The following is a 17954-nucleotide window of genomic DNA, read 5'->3' as shown; positions in this document are numbered from 1 at the left end:
CATCCAACAACTCCTCGACAATAGGAATATGATATTTATCCGGAATTGTTGCTCGATTTATGGCGCGGTAGTCAATGCACAATCGCTAAGTCGCATCTTTTTTCTTGACCAAAGTAACTGGGCTCGAAAATGCACTCTGACTTACACGAATGATACCCATAGTAAGCATTTCGTTGACTTGTTTTTGAATTTCGTCTTTGTGTGTGTGTGGGTATCTATATGGCCGAACGCATACTGGACCATGCCCCTCTTGAAGGTTAATGATATGTTCGATTGCTCTAACAAGTGGTAAACCATTTAGTTCCCGGAACAAGGACTGATAAGCTTTCAAAAGAGTGTCGAGCTGTTGTTTTTGTAATGGATTGATATTTGTGTTGCCTTCGTTGTCAGCAATTAGATAAGATAGATTACCCTCCAGACAATTTTGAAGTGATGAATAATTCAAAAGAGGTGAGTTTATACCATGTAATTTGATTTGACTACCTTGATTCCAAAATCATATTTCTTGTTTTTGCCAATTGAATATAACGTCACCCAGCTTACCTAGCCACACAATTCCCAGTATGAAGTCAAGTGGACCCATTTCGTGAACTAAAGCATCCACTTTGCAATCGAAAGAATTGAATTTCAGTTTCACATCTTTACATTGCTCTGTAATGGTGATTCGATTTCTATCTCCCAAACGTATACTTATTGGGTCGATTGGAGTGGTGCATATTTCTAAAGCAGCAGCTAATTTTGTAGATATAAAATTATGAGACGCACCACTATCGATAAGAATCAAGGCTGGATAACCCTGTACCTCCCCCATTAGTTTAATAGTACTCAGATTGGAGTTGGGTTCAGAAGATAGACCCGAGATTTCAAGTGCCTGACATTCACCCCCTGTTATCACATGATCATCAGAGTCAATAAGGTGTATTTCACCTTCTTCTGTTACTTCTTCTCCATCAGCAAGTAGAAGAACACGCAATTGTCCCTCAACACATTTATGTTGGGGAGTAAATTTCTGACCACACTTGTGACGACCCGGAAAATTTCGACTAATTTTAAACCAAACTCTCGATACGATTTAATATTTTTAAGATGATAAGAAAAGTCTGTAATGTTGAGTCTCAAAATTTTTGAACTATTCTTGTACATTCATTTAACCTCTGACGATTCCCGACGATTCACTAACAATTAACTGTAAATAGATATGTGTGTGTATATATATATATATACATATGTATATATATAAATAATAATTGAAAATATAATTTGAAATATTATATGATGTTGTTATCAAAATTAATTATGTAAAATAAAGTAATATATGAAATATATGAAATATAATAATTAAACGATTGTAATACTTGTTTATTGGTTCTGTTATATTATTAAACAAGTTTAGAGATAAGTTTATAAGAATTTAAAAATAAACGTGGTTTCCTTTTTAAAACTCTATTAGTTGTTTGTTTTAATCTTGTGACTTTTATGAATTGTAAATCTCGTGACTTTAACCAACTCAATGATCAAATTGGTTGTGAAAGCAAAACTATCTTTTTTAGATCATCATCATTACCCTTGTTTTATATCATCTATAATCATTATCATATTCGATGACAAGTGGCTACCTTTTTGTATCAATTATGATTGTTTTATAAATAAGAATTGAATGGAATGCACTGTTTGCTTTAAGTGATTTAGTTGTTAGAATTAATTATGTGAAATAAAATAAAAAATAAGATATTATAAAAATTATTATTTAAAGCATAACTATATATATAAATAATATATATTAAAAATAAATATTAAATAATGGTAACACTCGTTTGACATTTGATTGTAATTAAACAAATTTAAAATACAAACTTATTGAGATTTAAAAATAAACGTTGGTTCGAAAGCATACTATATAAATATTAGGATTATTAAAAATACATATGAATTGGAATTTATTTTTAGGCTTTCACCCGTAATTGTTTAACAAAGAGACATAGAGTATCCTGGTTAAAACTATCAATACATAATGACACAATTGGACAACAAATTCCTTAATATTATAATTACACATTTTATTATTATTACTACTACTATATATATATATATATGTATATATATATATATATATATATATATATATATATATATATATATATATATATATATATGTGTGTGTGTGTGTGTGTGTGTGTATATATACAACCAACATACGGATAAAAATCCTGACAAAATCTAAATTTTGCAAGTTAAAAAGTGAAGATTGATTAATCATTTATTACTATATTTGTTTCTTTCAAACATTCAAGTCTTATTACTATTACCTATCTTTATCGATGAGCTGTATACACGTTCTAAATATTTTATGATCCATGAAACTATAGTGTGTTTGTTTTCAACTTAATATTATATATACAGCTACATATCAACATTTAAAAGGCACCCACACTAAACAAAAACTCACTTCCTGCTTCTTACTCGAGAATCACCTTAAACCACCTTAGCATCACCACCCTAGGCCTTCTACCACCGCGAGCCACCATCACCATGATCTTTCACCACCTTACTCTCTCTCTTCTCTCTCACTGATTAGTTTATGTTAACAACCACCCAACCGCCGGTTGTCAATTCCTTTACCGCTGTTATCTACTTCAAGAACCCAACCCAATCACTATCCACTTATGATCTAATGAAACTGCAACGTTACTTGTTCCTGTTTTGGGTTCCGGTTCCGTTCAACAAATACAAACGCACACTCTCGAAACTAATTCTATACTTACGCTACTGTTTCCATTTGAGAACACCCACTTCTATTTTCTGTTATTATCGAAAATCCACCAACCTATAAAACACTTATTAATTTTCAAACGAAACCTGCAACTCCTTTCGGTTATTAGAAAAATGATGTAGAAGAAGAAAAATTACGCGATCCGTGTAACTCGAAAGTGATGATGATTGCTGTTACTACTGCTACTCGTTTCTTTTTTTTTTTTGTTGAAGTCCCAAAAAGTAATGGAGGAGAATGATAGAGCTGTAACGATTGATAATGATAGGAATACATGAGTAATGATGATGGTGAAATTGATGGAGCTAGGGTTTCGGTGGTAAATAGAAGTAATAAATCTGTTGGTGACGACGATGAGGGTAATAATTAGTAACCTGCAATTTTTTTTTCTCTTTATTGTTGGTAGCGGCTGTTAATGAAGAAACCAGAAGATAACCTAAACCCTTTTTAAGTTGTTAAATAATGAAGCAATTAATCTGTTTTGAGTATTGGGCTACACTTGGGCCTGTACGAGATTGGACCCGACTGATTTGGGTTTGTATCAGTTTAAATTTGTGATGAGCAGATAATTAAACGGGTTAAAAAGATTGAACATACAGATTAAAATAGATAAAAAGCTGATGGGTTGATGGTTTAGGGTGTTGACGGGTTATTGAGAGGTCTTGGGTTCGAGTCCCGTCTCGGGCAGTTTATTTCTTTTTAATGCTTCTAAGCTTTAGGAAACCAAGGCCTTTATTTTGAGGTAGTCTCCTTTCATAAATATCATTATTATTATTATTATTATTATTATTATTATTATTATTATTATTATTATTATTATTATTATTATTATTATTATTATTATTATTATTATTATTATTATACTAATATTGATTTTATACATACTATCATTAATAATATAATTAAGATTATAAAAGTAGGAGTTTTAATAAGGTTATAAACATAAAAATAAAAAGTATAAATACAAATATTAAAATGAGAATGATTAAAAATTATAATTAAGATATGATTTAAATGAATTATTAAGTATTGTTATTATCATTAATATTATTACTAATATTATTAAGATCATTAATATTATTATTATTATGATTAGTATTATTATTAATTATTAACATTTATAATAATATAATAAAATATTATTATTATCACTTTCATATTAACAATATTTTTATAACAAAGATATATTTTTTTTAAATAAGAATACATTTATTACAAAATTAAATATATAAGATATATAAATTAAGAATAAATTTGTTCGATTACAATTATATGTATTAATATATATACCTGATATAGGTTCATGAATCCGAGATCAACTCTATACTTGTTCAATGTCGTCCTATGTATTTTTACTACAAAATACAGTATGGTGAGTTTCATTTGCTCCCTTTTTAATTGCTTTTCCAATATATATTTTTGGGCTGAGAATACATGCGCTGCTTTTATAAATGTTAACGAAATAGACACAAGTACTTAAAAATACATTCTACGTTGAGTTGTACCACTGGCATACTTCCCTGTAGCTTGGTAACTACTATTTACATGGGTATTGTAAACGCGAATCCTGTTGATAGATCTATCGGGCCTGGCAACCCCAACCCAACTGGACGACCAGTATTCAACGGTTGCACTGTACTTCGTTTCGTAACTACACTTGGTACAGTGTAGTGAGATTTCATAATAAAGGGAATATGCGACGTTGATTAAATGTTAAGTATGGTTACCAAGTGCTCAACCACTTAGAATGCTTTACATACACTTGCGAGTGTATTATGTTTATGATTATGAAATCTTGTGGTCTATTAAGATATTGAAATGATTGTTAGGATAAACCTATTAACTCACCAACCTTTTGGTTGACACTTTTAAGCATGTTTATTCTCAGGTACGAATTAAGTCTTCCGCTGTACATTTGCTCATTTTAAGGACATTACTTGGAGTCGATTATCGCAATGGGACCAAATGTTGATGACTTCGTCCAGATGGATAAGGACGGGTCGTTTCAGGTGGTATCAGAGCGGTGGTCGTAGCGAACCAGGTCTTGCATTAGTGTGTCTAACTAGTAGTTGTTAGGATGCATTAATGAGTCTGGACTTCGACCTAGTAGTTGTTAGGTTATGTTAATGAGTCTAGACTTGAACCTGGTCTGCATGTTAAAAGTCTTTACTTACCACCATTTGTTGAAAAATATCTACTTGTCATTTTCAGGCTCGACGCGTCTTATTGCAATTATTGCATAGACGGTGTACAGACAAATTCACATCCCATCACGTTAAGTCTTGTCTGACACGTTTCCTTAATTCCCTCCGTAATCTACGGGATTTCCTGTACTATGTATAGGTATTCTATGTAATTAGAATATCATCCGATATCTGAAATTCATTTCATACCAAAAACTCTGTATCTAACCGAGCAAAATGGAACTTACCACTAGTTCAAGCCCTTCGGATTCCGATATGGAGTCCCACCCAAGCTCCGAAAGCATCGTCACCAGAATGAATCAACCAATCATCCATCCCCAATTTATCTGATGAGTTCGTAGTCGACTTAATCAATAGAGACGCGAAGAAGGCAATCTTTCCACCAACCAAATTACCCTCTTGACGATGAACCTGAAGCACTTACCAGCGAACCTGTTCGAGATACCATTTTCTCTCTCATTTCCAGAGTATCTTGTCACAATTATATTCTATCCACAATTCTAAACCTTATTCATCTACTCGTTTCGACTGACAATCATCCCTGAATAATAGAAGAAGTCAACGAACTTCACGCTCGAGTAATCAATTTGGAGAATATGGTGCAAAAATTACCAGCTTCAACAACATCACCAGTACCAACAGTATCATCAACAATCCATGCCTCAACATCTCATTCTGTACCTCAAGCATAATCATCATTCTACATGATGTTCTACATCATTTATCCCTGTTCGACATGGCGATTAAGTAATCTCTAAAGTTTTGGAGATTATCCATTCTAATTCTAACGGTAAATCAAATGAGATTAATATCATATTAACTCATTAAATTCATGATGACATCTGAAGAAAATATATATGTAAGTATATTTTCATAAAGATTGTAATTAAAAATTCTTTTGTACAAACTGTTAATGGTGAAAATATTTTAACGGGTAGGTAATACCCGAGGAATATATGAATTTCACATTAATAAGTTACACTGTACATTCTTCGAAGCTGATTCAACAGTCGTTTATTATCCTACTTACATCCACCGATATACAAATCCGTTCACCACATAATAACCATTTTCATCCAATTTCATATTTGAATTTTGATTTATCAAAATCCAACAAGTGCCATAATGAAGAAAACATTTGACAAAATAAAATTTGTTAGAAACAAACAAATTACCTATGAGGAATTTTTTTAAGAATCCACGCTAACTGTTCCTAGCTAACTGATTACATTTTATTTATCGCAATTTAATTATCGCAATTTTATTTATCGTCATTTAATTTCTGTTATTTATTTTATGCACTTTAAATATCGGAACACGTATACAAGGTTTTGACATATCATATCGACGCATCTATGTATATTATTTGGAATCACCATAGACACTCTATATGCAGTAATGATCGAGTTCTCTATACAGGATTGAGGTTGATTCTCAAATAATATATATACTTTGAGTTGTGATCGAGTCTGAGACATGTACACGGGTCACGATACGCATTAATTAATTCGAATATTATATATTAAGCTACATATGAAATATTGGACTGTCAACTGTGGACTATCAACTGTGGACCGCCGATATTGGACAATTAAAATGAATTAAAATATTGATTATAAAATATGAAATTAAACAATTCTTCAAGTTTGCCACTTGATTTCATCTTAAACCTCATTTGTATTTTTACAATTACAATCTTCATTCAAACCCTTCAAACTCTTGAAAACACCTCAATCGAGAGGATGAACCAACCGCACTTCATCTACAGAGGAAAAGATTGATGCATATAGTTATGCACCTAAAAACACCCAAATTAGCCAATTTTGTCACAGCTCCAGCAAGACAACTTCGACTTTTCGTTCGAAACAACCTTATTATAACCTTGATATATAAGTTTACCTTCCATCATCGTTACCGGAGAATCTTTTATATTCCACCATATTACCATCAGCGTTTAATCATCTAAAAACACAATTCTCCTGAAACCACCTCGGTTTGATAACCAATGATCTAAATCCGTTAACTTTGAAAATGCTGACGAAGCAGCATGCAGTAGATGGTCTAAACGGCCAAAAGTGTGATAATAAAGAATGGAATGTTGGGAACGCTCGATAGAAAATCTAGTACCGAAAAGCGGATTATGCGAAATTATGAAGGAAACCGTGGACAAATCACAAAGAATAAGTTTGACTTCAAAGAATCTAAATGATTCAATGCCTGCTAAAGTCTTTAGCGAATATCTTGCTCCTTACTCTAAACCCTTACGGACAATAGTTTCCAACATCCTCTGATCTTAGATATTCAAAGATATTATCGTATCTTTCATTATAAATATCCTCGATATTTCTGAATATATTTTCATAACTAATCTTATCTGAAATCATTTATCTCTTTGAGCTATCAGTGTTACATCATGTGAGAAACTATTAGTTTCTATATTCTGCGAACCTTCGAATTTAAAATATGAATGATTTTGAAGTAGTGTTGGAAACTGATGCATGTGTTAGTATAATATAATGACGCTTGGCCAACGTGATTATATTACAGTAAGTCATGCTGAGTTTCTAATGAAATGTGATAATGGATTCACAGTAGATTATACCATCATCATGTGTCATGTTACATAACTCTTTCATTCTATATAACCTCTGAACATATCAAGAAAAATATATTCTTGATAGTACTATCTTCAGTAATTTTGATAAATTTGAAAATCAAATCATGCTATCACGTTCCTTCCTACTTAGAACATTATAATCATTCGAAATTCTATATCTACAAATTCTGGATCATTATTCGCTTGACTTGAAGTCGGGAAGAGAAAACAAAAGCATAGAGCTTCGAAATATAAGGGAGAATATAAAGCCCGATAACAACACATAAATTACAAACCGTGTATATCAATGTTTATCGCAACATAAAGACACGGGAGGATTAAAAACACTATAACCCCAAGGGCGAAGTAGAAAAAAATAGATTCCTCTGGTGGAAGTTGGAAAAGGAGAAGGAATATTGTGATAGTAAGGATGAGGACAAGGATCAGAACCGGATTAAGCATTTTTAAAATCTTTTGGATATATGAACTGAGAAAGAAAGTATAGAAATGGTGAGAATAATGGAAAGGAAGAGTTTAATTTATAATGGAAATATCAGACATAGTAATCGAGGCAGATCACCGTATTTAATTATAGAGACCTTAATTTCTTTACTCGCCGAAAAATTAAATCTTTTAGATTTCGAAGATTTTCTTTAAATCCCTTGAATTCCGAAATTCAATTGAGACAACGTCAAAAGTTAAGATGAACCTTATTTTTTTCTAAATTCAACAGTGACTATGTCAAAAGTTAAGACGAACCTCTACTTACTTCATTTCACTCTTTTGTGATAGCTTCACTCGTACGCTTCGAGTAATCGAATTATTTTATCAATATTACTCAATAATGATGAAACTCTATTTATCAACTCATATTCGTCATGAAAACAGACTTATTGTCAACTATGGCGACCTCTATCAAATTTCGAGGACGAAATTTCTTTAACGGGTAGGTACTGTGACGACCCGGAAAATTTCGACTAATGTTAAACCAAACTCTCGATACGATTTAATATTTTTAAGACGATAAGAAAAGTCTGTAATGTTGAGTCTCAAAAATTTTGAACTATTCTTGTACATTCATTTAACCTCTGACGATTCCCGACGATTCACGAACAATTAACTGTAAATAGATATGTGTGTATATATATACATATGTATATATATAAATAATAATTGAAAATATAATTTGAAATATTATATGATGTTGTTATCAAAATTAATTATGTAAAATAAAGTAATATATTAAATATATTAAATATAATAATTAAACGATTGTAATACTTGTTTATTGGTTTGGTTATATTATTAAACAAGTTTAGAGATAAGTTTATAAGAATTTAAAAATAAACGTGGTTTCCTTTTTAAAACTCTATTAGTTGTTTGTTTTAATCTTGTGACTTTTATGAATTGTAAATCTCGTGACTTTAACCAACTCAATGATCAAATTGGTTGTGAAAGCAAAACTATCTTTGTTAGATCATCATCATTACCCTTGTTTTATATCATCTATAATCATTATCATATTCGATGACAAGTGGCTACTTTTTTGTATCAATTATGATTGTTTTATAAATAAGAATTGAATGGAATGCACTGTTTGCTTTAAGTGATTTAGTTGTTAGAATTAATTATGTGAAATAAAATAAAAAATAAGATATTATAAAAATTATTATTTAAAGTGTCACGACCCTACTTTTTCCGTTATCTTTTTCAGTTAATTATTTAACGGCCGTTAACTGTTAGTGTGCCACGTCATTTCTATGACCTATATTATTATTTTTGTAATAATAATATATATATATATATTAATTATTATGTGTTATGTGAATATTTGTATTCATATTTTAAATTTATACGTTTCTACGTCTCGCGGATTTCCATCCGGCGAATCTTTTTGGTTTTCAAACCAACGGTCGAGTTTTTGGGACATTTAAATCCTAAATATTTTAAATATGATATTTTAAGATCATATTATTATATAGTGTATTTATATTTATTTTTCGTCGCGCGTTTGTTATCTTTCCGAATTTTTAATCGCGTAAGTGCGTTTTCGCGTTTCGGGACTCGTTCGGGCTTTCGGGCCATCAGGAAATTACATTTGGGTGAGATAGACCAAGTGGGGCCCACCCCACTAATATTTTCGGCCGAACCAAAGGGGTAAACCCCTTTCCACTTTGCATTTTGTTTCCCATTTTTCCATTTACAATTTTTGTTTCATTTTATCAAAACCTAAAGATTTATTTTGTGCTCTCCCTTCTCCCTTCCCCAACGACCCTACTTTTTTCGTTATCTTTTTCAGTTAATTATTTAACGGCCGTTAACTGTTAGTGTGCCACGTCATTTCTATGACCTATATTATTATTTTTGTAATAATAATATATATATATATATATTAATTATTATGTGTTATGTGAATATTTGTATTCATATTTTAAATTTATACGTTTCTACGTCTCGCGGATTTCCATCCGGCGAATCTTTTTGGTTTTCAAACCAACGGTCGAGTTTTTGGGACATTTAAATCCTAAATATTTTAAATATGATATTTTAAGATCATATTATTATATAGTGTATTTATATTTATTTTTCGTCGCGCGTTTGTTATCTTTCCGAATTTTTAATCGCGTAAGTGCGTTTTCGCGTTTCGGGACTCGTTCGGGCTTTCGGGCCATCAGGAAATTACATTTGAGTGAGATAGACCAAGTGGGGCCCACCCCACTAATATTTTCGGCCGAACCAAAGGGGTAAACCCCTTTCCACTTTGCATTTTGTTTCCCATTTTTCCATTTACAATTTTTGTTTCATTTTATCAAAACCTAAAGATTTATTTTGTGCTCTCCCTTCTCCCTTCCCCTTGTGCCGTCTCTAACCATCACCTTCATCACCACCATTTCACAAAATTTAAAGCTTGGATCAAGGATTGATTAGTATAAACGCGTTCCTCGTTCCGTTCTCTACGCGATAACATTAATCGTTTCTCGATTAGGGTATAAACCCTAACCCTAGAACTTTCAATTTTTCATTTATTTTCTGTATTTTTATGATTATTTAGTAGTATGATGTTTGTGGATTATTGTAATGGTGTTTGTATGCATAGATGTACTCAAAATCACATGTTTTCGGTTTGTAAAATTCTGGACAGCAGCTAATTCGTGTATTCTGAGTTTGTGACTGATATAAATGTTAAAATCAACTATTTAGATGAGTTCCTCTCATCAAGACATTAATTTTAAACTCCGGATTCATGTCAATTCGATTCCCGGAGCCCTTGTTATGATCGAATTCGTATTTTGTTAAAATTGAAATGTGGATTGACATGAAACCAGGTTTGGTCCGACTTTGTGACCTTCCTTGGAGTCTTTAGGGTGCGTTAGTGTGTTAGGACTGATGGTGGGACGAACTTTCATGTTCGGGTCACCTAAATCCGAGCCACGGTTCACCCGTTATGACTAAAACACGGTTTTGAGAAAATTGAAGGTCCAAGTGGTGTCATGGCTGATTACCACGACTTGTGTGTGACAACCCGGAAATTTCCAACCAAATTTAAACTTTAATCTTTATATGTTTCCAACACGATAAGCAATATTTGTTAAGTTAAATTTCAAGAATTTTAAACTATGTTCATACATTCATTCAACCTCGACCAAGTTCCAACGATTCACGAACCATTAAACGAATATGATTATATATGTATATGAGTATATATATTATAACTTGAAACGTAAACAAAATATTAGATTAAATACTTTATATGATTGTATCTGTTTCAAAATGTTTATCAATGGAATTAGAAAATAAGATCAAATGATTGAATTATCAGATATATTGAATTATGATTACAAGTCTCTGTTGAAAGGCCCACGTTGATTTGAGAAATCTTTCCATTTTAACAATATTTAGAAAATGGTAAAGTGATTTATAAATAAGAACAAATTGTCAATCACTGAGAACTAGACAAAGGATAGTGGAAGATTGAATCTCATAAAGACTCGATTGATCTATTTAGTTTCAAACGTACAAAAACGTTTTCAGTTTAAAAAGAACTTTATTATTAAAACGTATATAACTTTTATAAATATCTAGAACCACTTTTGACAACTCATTACTTAACTAGTATGATAAAGATAACGATATTTATATTTTATTTTATATATATAACGATTTAAATTAATATTATATATATTTATACGCGTATTATACGTACATAGTTTTATACTTTTACTATACTTAAACTTTACCTTTATTTTATTTTTACTTTACTTTAACTTTAATAATTCACTTTAATAATTCACTTTAATAATTCATACTTTAATAATTCACTTTAATAATTCATACTTTAATAATTCACTTTAATAATTCATACTTTAATAATTCACTTTAACAATTCACTTTAATAATTCAAAAATCTATTATAAATAGAATTCAATAGGTTTCATTATTTCATAGAAACTTGAAAATATTTTTCTCTAAACTCTCTCAATCGATTTACATATATATATTTACTCCGTATTATTTCAAGATATTATTAGTATACATAAAATATTACGACGGAGTGCTGTCCGAGTGATTTCGAAATTGTTTTTCGAGTAGGATAGGATTAAGGAAATTATGGGTTATAGCTATGGAGGTGATTGAGTATGGTTCATGGGTATGCTCGTGAGGTCAATATAGTGTTTATCATTTCCGTTGCGTCTACGTACCTTTCCTGCAATATTGAATCTCAATATTGATACGTGAGTACTCATAATTTAACTTTTACATACTAATAGTGTATCCCTAACTAGTGCTCGAGTATTTAGGATTATGCATGCTTGTATTTTTGATATTGCCCTTAGACAGGTTAGGTTGAATGTTGAATTAGTTACACTTACGGTTGAGATAAGGTATAAGATATGCATGTCCTTAGAAAGCTAGCGAAAAATAAAGAACTTTTCCTTTAGATATCGAATGGTTTCGATGAACGGATTAGAAGTTATAATCAATTGAATTTTTGATATTTTTATTAAAAATGATTATTATTATCGTCGTTTTTATCGTCGTTCTAGCTTTATCTTATTATTATCATTATTATTATCTTTATCAATAAAAGGGATTTATCATTAAAAATTGTTATTTTTTTTATAATTACTATCGTTATTATCGTTAAAGTTATAATTAGTATTATTATTATTATCCAATTATTATTATTATTATTATTATTATTGGTATTATTATTATTATTATTATTATTATTATTATCATTATTAATATATATATATATATATCATTATTTAAAAATGGTTATTGTTATTGTTATTATTATTATTACTATATTATCATTAAGATAATTATTAGTATTATCGTTAATAATGTTATAGTAACTATCATTATTAATATTAGTGTAATTAAAACAAATATTTGTAACACCTAATTATTTTGATTACTATTATTATCATTATTATGAACACGATATAAAAGACGATTAAAAGATATTAAACGAAACGATTAGGAAATAATGGGTAAGAGTATCATGATGAAATTAAAATATTATAAGATATTGATTTAGATAAAATTATCGTTCTTATTATTTTTATTATTGCTATTATTATTAAAAGTATCGTTAGTATTAAAACTATCATTTTAACAAAAATTATCATTTTAATAGAAACGTCATTGTTACTATAAAATATCATTATTATTATTATTTTAAATAGAATTATTATTTTAAAGATAATATTAAAAATTATCGTAAATATTAAAGTTATCATAATTAGAATTATCGTTTTATCTAATGTCATCTTAGTAATTATAAATATTGATATTTTTATAATAATAATTATTATTACAAAATAATACAACTTTTACTTACTATCATTACAGATATTATTTTATCAAATAAATATGTGATACAAACATATTTTACTACGTGTAATAACTTACTTTAATAATACCTATCATATTATCTTTATGATATTAAATGAACCCTATAAATTTTATTACTTAATATATATAAAAGTATATTTTATTATATAAATTTAATATAAAATTTTATTTATTAATAAATAAATTATATTATTTACTCTAATAAATCTTTTAAAAATATTTAAAAATATAAAACAACGATATTTAAACTATATATTAATCATGTATAGATTTTTGAAAATTATTTTGAGTCAAATTTACTTTTGTTGACTTTTGCATATTAGTCTCGAGCATTAGGATTGTGGTACACTATGACTTGACCTAATTTGTTAGACAAATATTGACCAACACATAAATATATATAATTAATTTAGGTTCGTGAATCCGAGGCCAACCTTGCACTTGTTCAATGATGTTATATGTATTTTTACTACGAAATACAGTATGGTGAGTTTCATTTGCTCCCTTTTTAAATGCTTTTGCAATATATATTTTTGGGACTGAGAATACATGCGCTGCTTTTATAAATGTTTGACGAAATAGACACAAGTAATTGAAACTACATTCTATGGTTGAATTATCGAAATCGAATATGCCCCTTTTTATTAAAGTCTGGTAATCTAAGAATTAGGGAACAGACACCCTAATTGACGCGAATCCTAAAGATAGATCTATTGGGCCTAACAAACCCCATACAAAGTACCGGATGCTTTAGTACTTCGAAATTTATATCATGTCCGAAGGAGGATCCCGGAATGATAGGGGATATTCTTATATGTATCTAGTTAATGTCGATTACCAGGTGTTCACCATATGAATGATTATTTTTGTCTCTATGCATGGGACGTATATTTATGAGAACTGGAAATGAAATTCTTGTGGTCTATTAAAATGATGGAAATAAATGATTATGATAAACTAATGAACTCACCAACCTTTTGGTTGACACTTTAAAGCATGTTTATTCTCAGGTGTTAAAGAAATCTTCCGCTGTGCATTTGCTCATTTTAAAGATATTACTTGAAGTCTTTCATAGCATATTTCGAAGAACGTTGCATTCGAGTCATTGAGTTCATCAAAGATTATTATTAAATCAATTTATAGTTGGATAGTGGATATTATGAAATGGTATGCATGCCAGTCAATTTTCAATGTAAAGAAAGATTGTCTTTTAAAAACGAATGCAATGTTTGTAAAATGTATCATATAAAGGTCAAATACCTCGCAATGCAATCAACTATTGTGAATCGTTTATAATGTATATGAACGGGTCCTTTCATTGTGGACTGTTCTTGGTGTGTTCTTGAGTGCACCACTGTGTCGGGTGGTTTGAATAGGCGGAGATGCATATAAGGCTCGCCAGAAATCGACACCCGGGGCTCAAGATACGACCCGAGGAACTTTTGAATTAAAACTTATGATTAATTCTAAAACTTATGATAAAAATAATGAATTTCATTATTAATTAATTACTTATGATAAAAGAAGTAATTATTATTATTTAAGACTTATGATATAAATATTTATTATATCATTTAATTATTATTTATGATTTAATTAACATTTTAATTTAACTTACGGTTAGTAATACTTTTATTATTATTGGAAAATACTTATGATAAGTATTAAATTTATTTTATGAGAATATTATTATAAGACTTATAATAAAAATTAAATAATTATTTAATTATTATAAGACTTAATTATTTAATTATGATTTAATTATTAAATACTTATGATTTAATAATTATAATTAGAAACTTATGATATGGTTAATAATTCATTATTAATTAATAATACTTATGATATTATTTAAAAATTTATTATTAATTAATAATACTTATATTATGATTAATATTTAATTAATTAATTAAATACTTATGATATATTAATTATATCACTTCAACTTATATTAACTTTAATAATTCATTTTATTTAATTAAACTTATGTTATGACTTAATTATACACTTTTAACTTTAATAAACATTATAACTTATGTTATTATTATAATTTACACTTTTCAAATTAATGTTGACTATGTTTGACCAAGGTTGACTTTTAAGTTGACTTTCGGTTGACTTTGACTTTCAGTTGAATTTTGTTGACTTTCTAAATAAGGAAACTTTCCTAACTTAAAAACTTTCTAAAAATAGAACTTTCTAAATTTGGAAACTTTCCAAAAATAGAAACTTTCCTAAAATAGAAACTTTCCAAAAATGGAAACCTGCTAAAAATAGAAACTTTCTATAAATAGAAAGTATGTGTCCGTACGCTGTTCCAGTCAAACCGATGCTTGCCGAGTATTGTTCTATGTGTACTTGCAACATGTACAATAGCTATCATACTAAGACTTGACCTAAGTTAGTTATTTATATCGACCTGCTTTATTTATAGGTCGGCGTTGTGATCGTTCCTGATCACTTTACTCTATTTGCTGTTCGCTTGTTTGTGTGGTTTCTTCAGTTGCTTTTAAGGTGAGTTATAGTCCCGTTTTTACATACTTTTCAAAGTATATTTTTGGTATGTGATTACATGCATTTTTATTTACGTTTAGACACAAGTAACAGTTAAATTTAATTATTCATTCTGAGTTGGACAAAAATATTCCCTAGTCTGGTAACTGTAATCATTGGTTTCTACCGGTGAACGCGAATCCTACGGATAGATCTATCGGGTTTGACAACCCCATTTCGAGCTAGTCGCGCTAGCAATTTATAATCGGAATGTTTAGTACTTCGTAATTTGTTGTAGATACACTGTCCAAGTGTATATTTTTATTGTGTTTGGCAAGGGTAAATAAAGGGTTAAGTGGTTACCAGGTAGCTCATTGATAATGGAATAATGTTTAATGTTTTCTAACATTTTTAAATATTGTGGTCTAAAGTTTACTTATTATTTAAACCTATAATTCACTCAACCTTTGTTTTGACAGTTTACTTGCATGTTTTCACAGGTACTTGAGTTTTGTGATGCTTTCGCTGTGTTTGGAAGAGTCTGCATGCATTTGGGCAGATTTTATGAAACAATTTATGAAACATAAGCTTGCATTCTATTTTTGGATAATTTAAACTTGTGGGTTGTTGGCAAGGTTTTGTGTCAACTTTTGGTTTATTGCTATGGTTGGTTGTTTCAAAACTACATATTTTGGTTTGTTTCCTTTTTGGGAAACTTTTGAAATAAAAGAATGCAACTTGTTTATTTAATTCATCTAAGTCCGATCAAGCTGTGGGACCAACTGACGGATCCGTTAAGTGTTTTAACGGGGTCGTCACATGTGGTATCAGAGCTCTGGTTGTAGGAAACTAGGAGTCTTAATGTGGTCAACCCGTGGTTATTAGGGTGCATTAGAGTCTAGTCTACAGCCCGACCTTTTTGCTATAGCATTATTATGCATTTCATTTCATATAAGTTATATTATTAGCTTTCATATCTTTTTGGTATGTGGTTTGCGGTTTTGCTGTTTGCAGATGTCGACTTCGAGCGATAACACTGTTGCTGCTCCTGCTCCACCGTCTCCTGCTAGACGTCGTGCTAATCAACCAGAGATCGATGATCCTGTTCATTACTATTTTTCTACCATTACTCATATGAACCGGGCTTATAATGAAGTGACATGTATTAACGCCCTTAGTGATTGTTTGCGCACTTTGCCACATAATGAAGTTATGGACGAGATCTGTGCCGACATGGGTAACTTTATCACTTTTAAGCATAGGGTTGAGGATGTGAACCGTAAGCGCGATCGAGAAGTTAATGCTAAGTTCGAGGCTCTCGAGAGCACTGTTCGTGTGTTGAAGGAAGAGTTGGATGTTGTGAAAGGGAAGTTGCGTAAGTATGAGGATCCTGCTGAGACTCATGCTGGACCAGCTTATCACACCTGCTCTAAGCGAATGTGATGTGATTATTCATATTGATTATCTATTTCATCAGACTTAATGTCCTTTTTATACATACATTTTGGGTTATGTACGGCGTTTTGCCGAGGATTTTATTAAGATTTTGTTATGGGATATTTTTCATTATGTATGGATGGTTATTTTTGTGACATCTATTATCATTATCATGTTTTATTTCTGATGTTGTGGCTCTTGGCATGTTATATTATGCATAATATATGTTCATGTATGTTAGGTGCTATGTATGTTGTATGATGTTATCATAAAATATGTATGCATGTGATGGTTATTTCTATAACAATCATAACTGTCATGTTATTACTCATAGTGTTTGTTAACTATTATTTAGGATGGTTAATCTTTTCGTGTTTTGATCTATTCCTTTATAACACTAGTATTATTCTTGGTACTAACGGATGTGTTGTTCTATTTCGAAGATCATGCCTCCAAGAGAGTCCACTGAAGCGCGTATGCAACGCTTGAACAATGAAGGAATTGCTGCTGCTATGGCAGCAAATGCTAATGTTAATGCCAATGCGAACAAAAACCAGGTGGGATGCTCCCACAAGACTTTTATGGCTGGTCGACC

General features: G+C 30.1%; 1 protein-coding gene across 1 annotated transcript in view; it reads right to left on the bottom strand.

Annotated features, from left to right (window-relative positions):
• Positions 1-496: 496 nt before the first annotated feature.
• Positions 497-17954, bottom strand: part of LOC139902124 (uncharacterized) — a 124442-nt gene continuing 106984 nt past the window's right edge. The window contains exon 2 of the mRNA XM_071884776.1: positions 497-979. Coding sequence (XP_071740877.1) covers positions 497-979 — 483 coding nt within the window. The remainder of the gene's footprint in view (positions 980-17954) is intronic.

This window comes from Rutidosis leptorrhynchoides, chromosome 3, assembly GCF_046630445.1.
Source record: "Rutidosis leptorrhynchoides isolate AG116_Rl617_1_P2 chromosome 3, CSIRO_AGI_Rlap_v1, whole genome shotgun sequence".
NCBI classification, from domain to species: Eukaryota; Viridiplantae; Streptophyta; class Magnoliopsida; order Asterales; family Asteraceae; genus Rutidosis; species Rutidosis leptorrhynchoides.
This window is presented reverse-complemented; position numbering and strand designations above follow the sequence as displayed.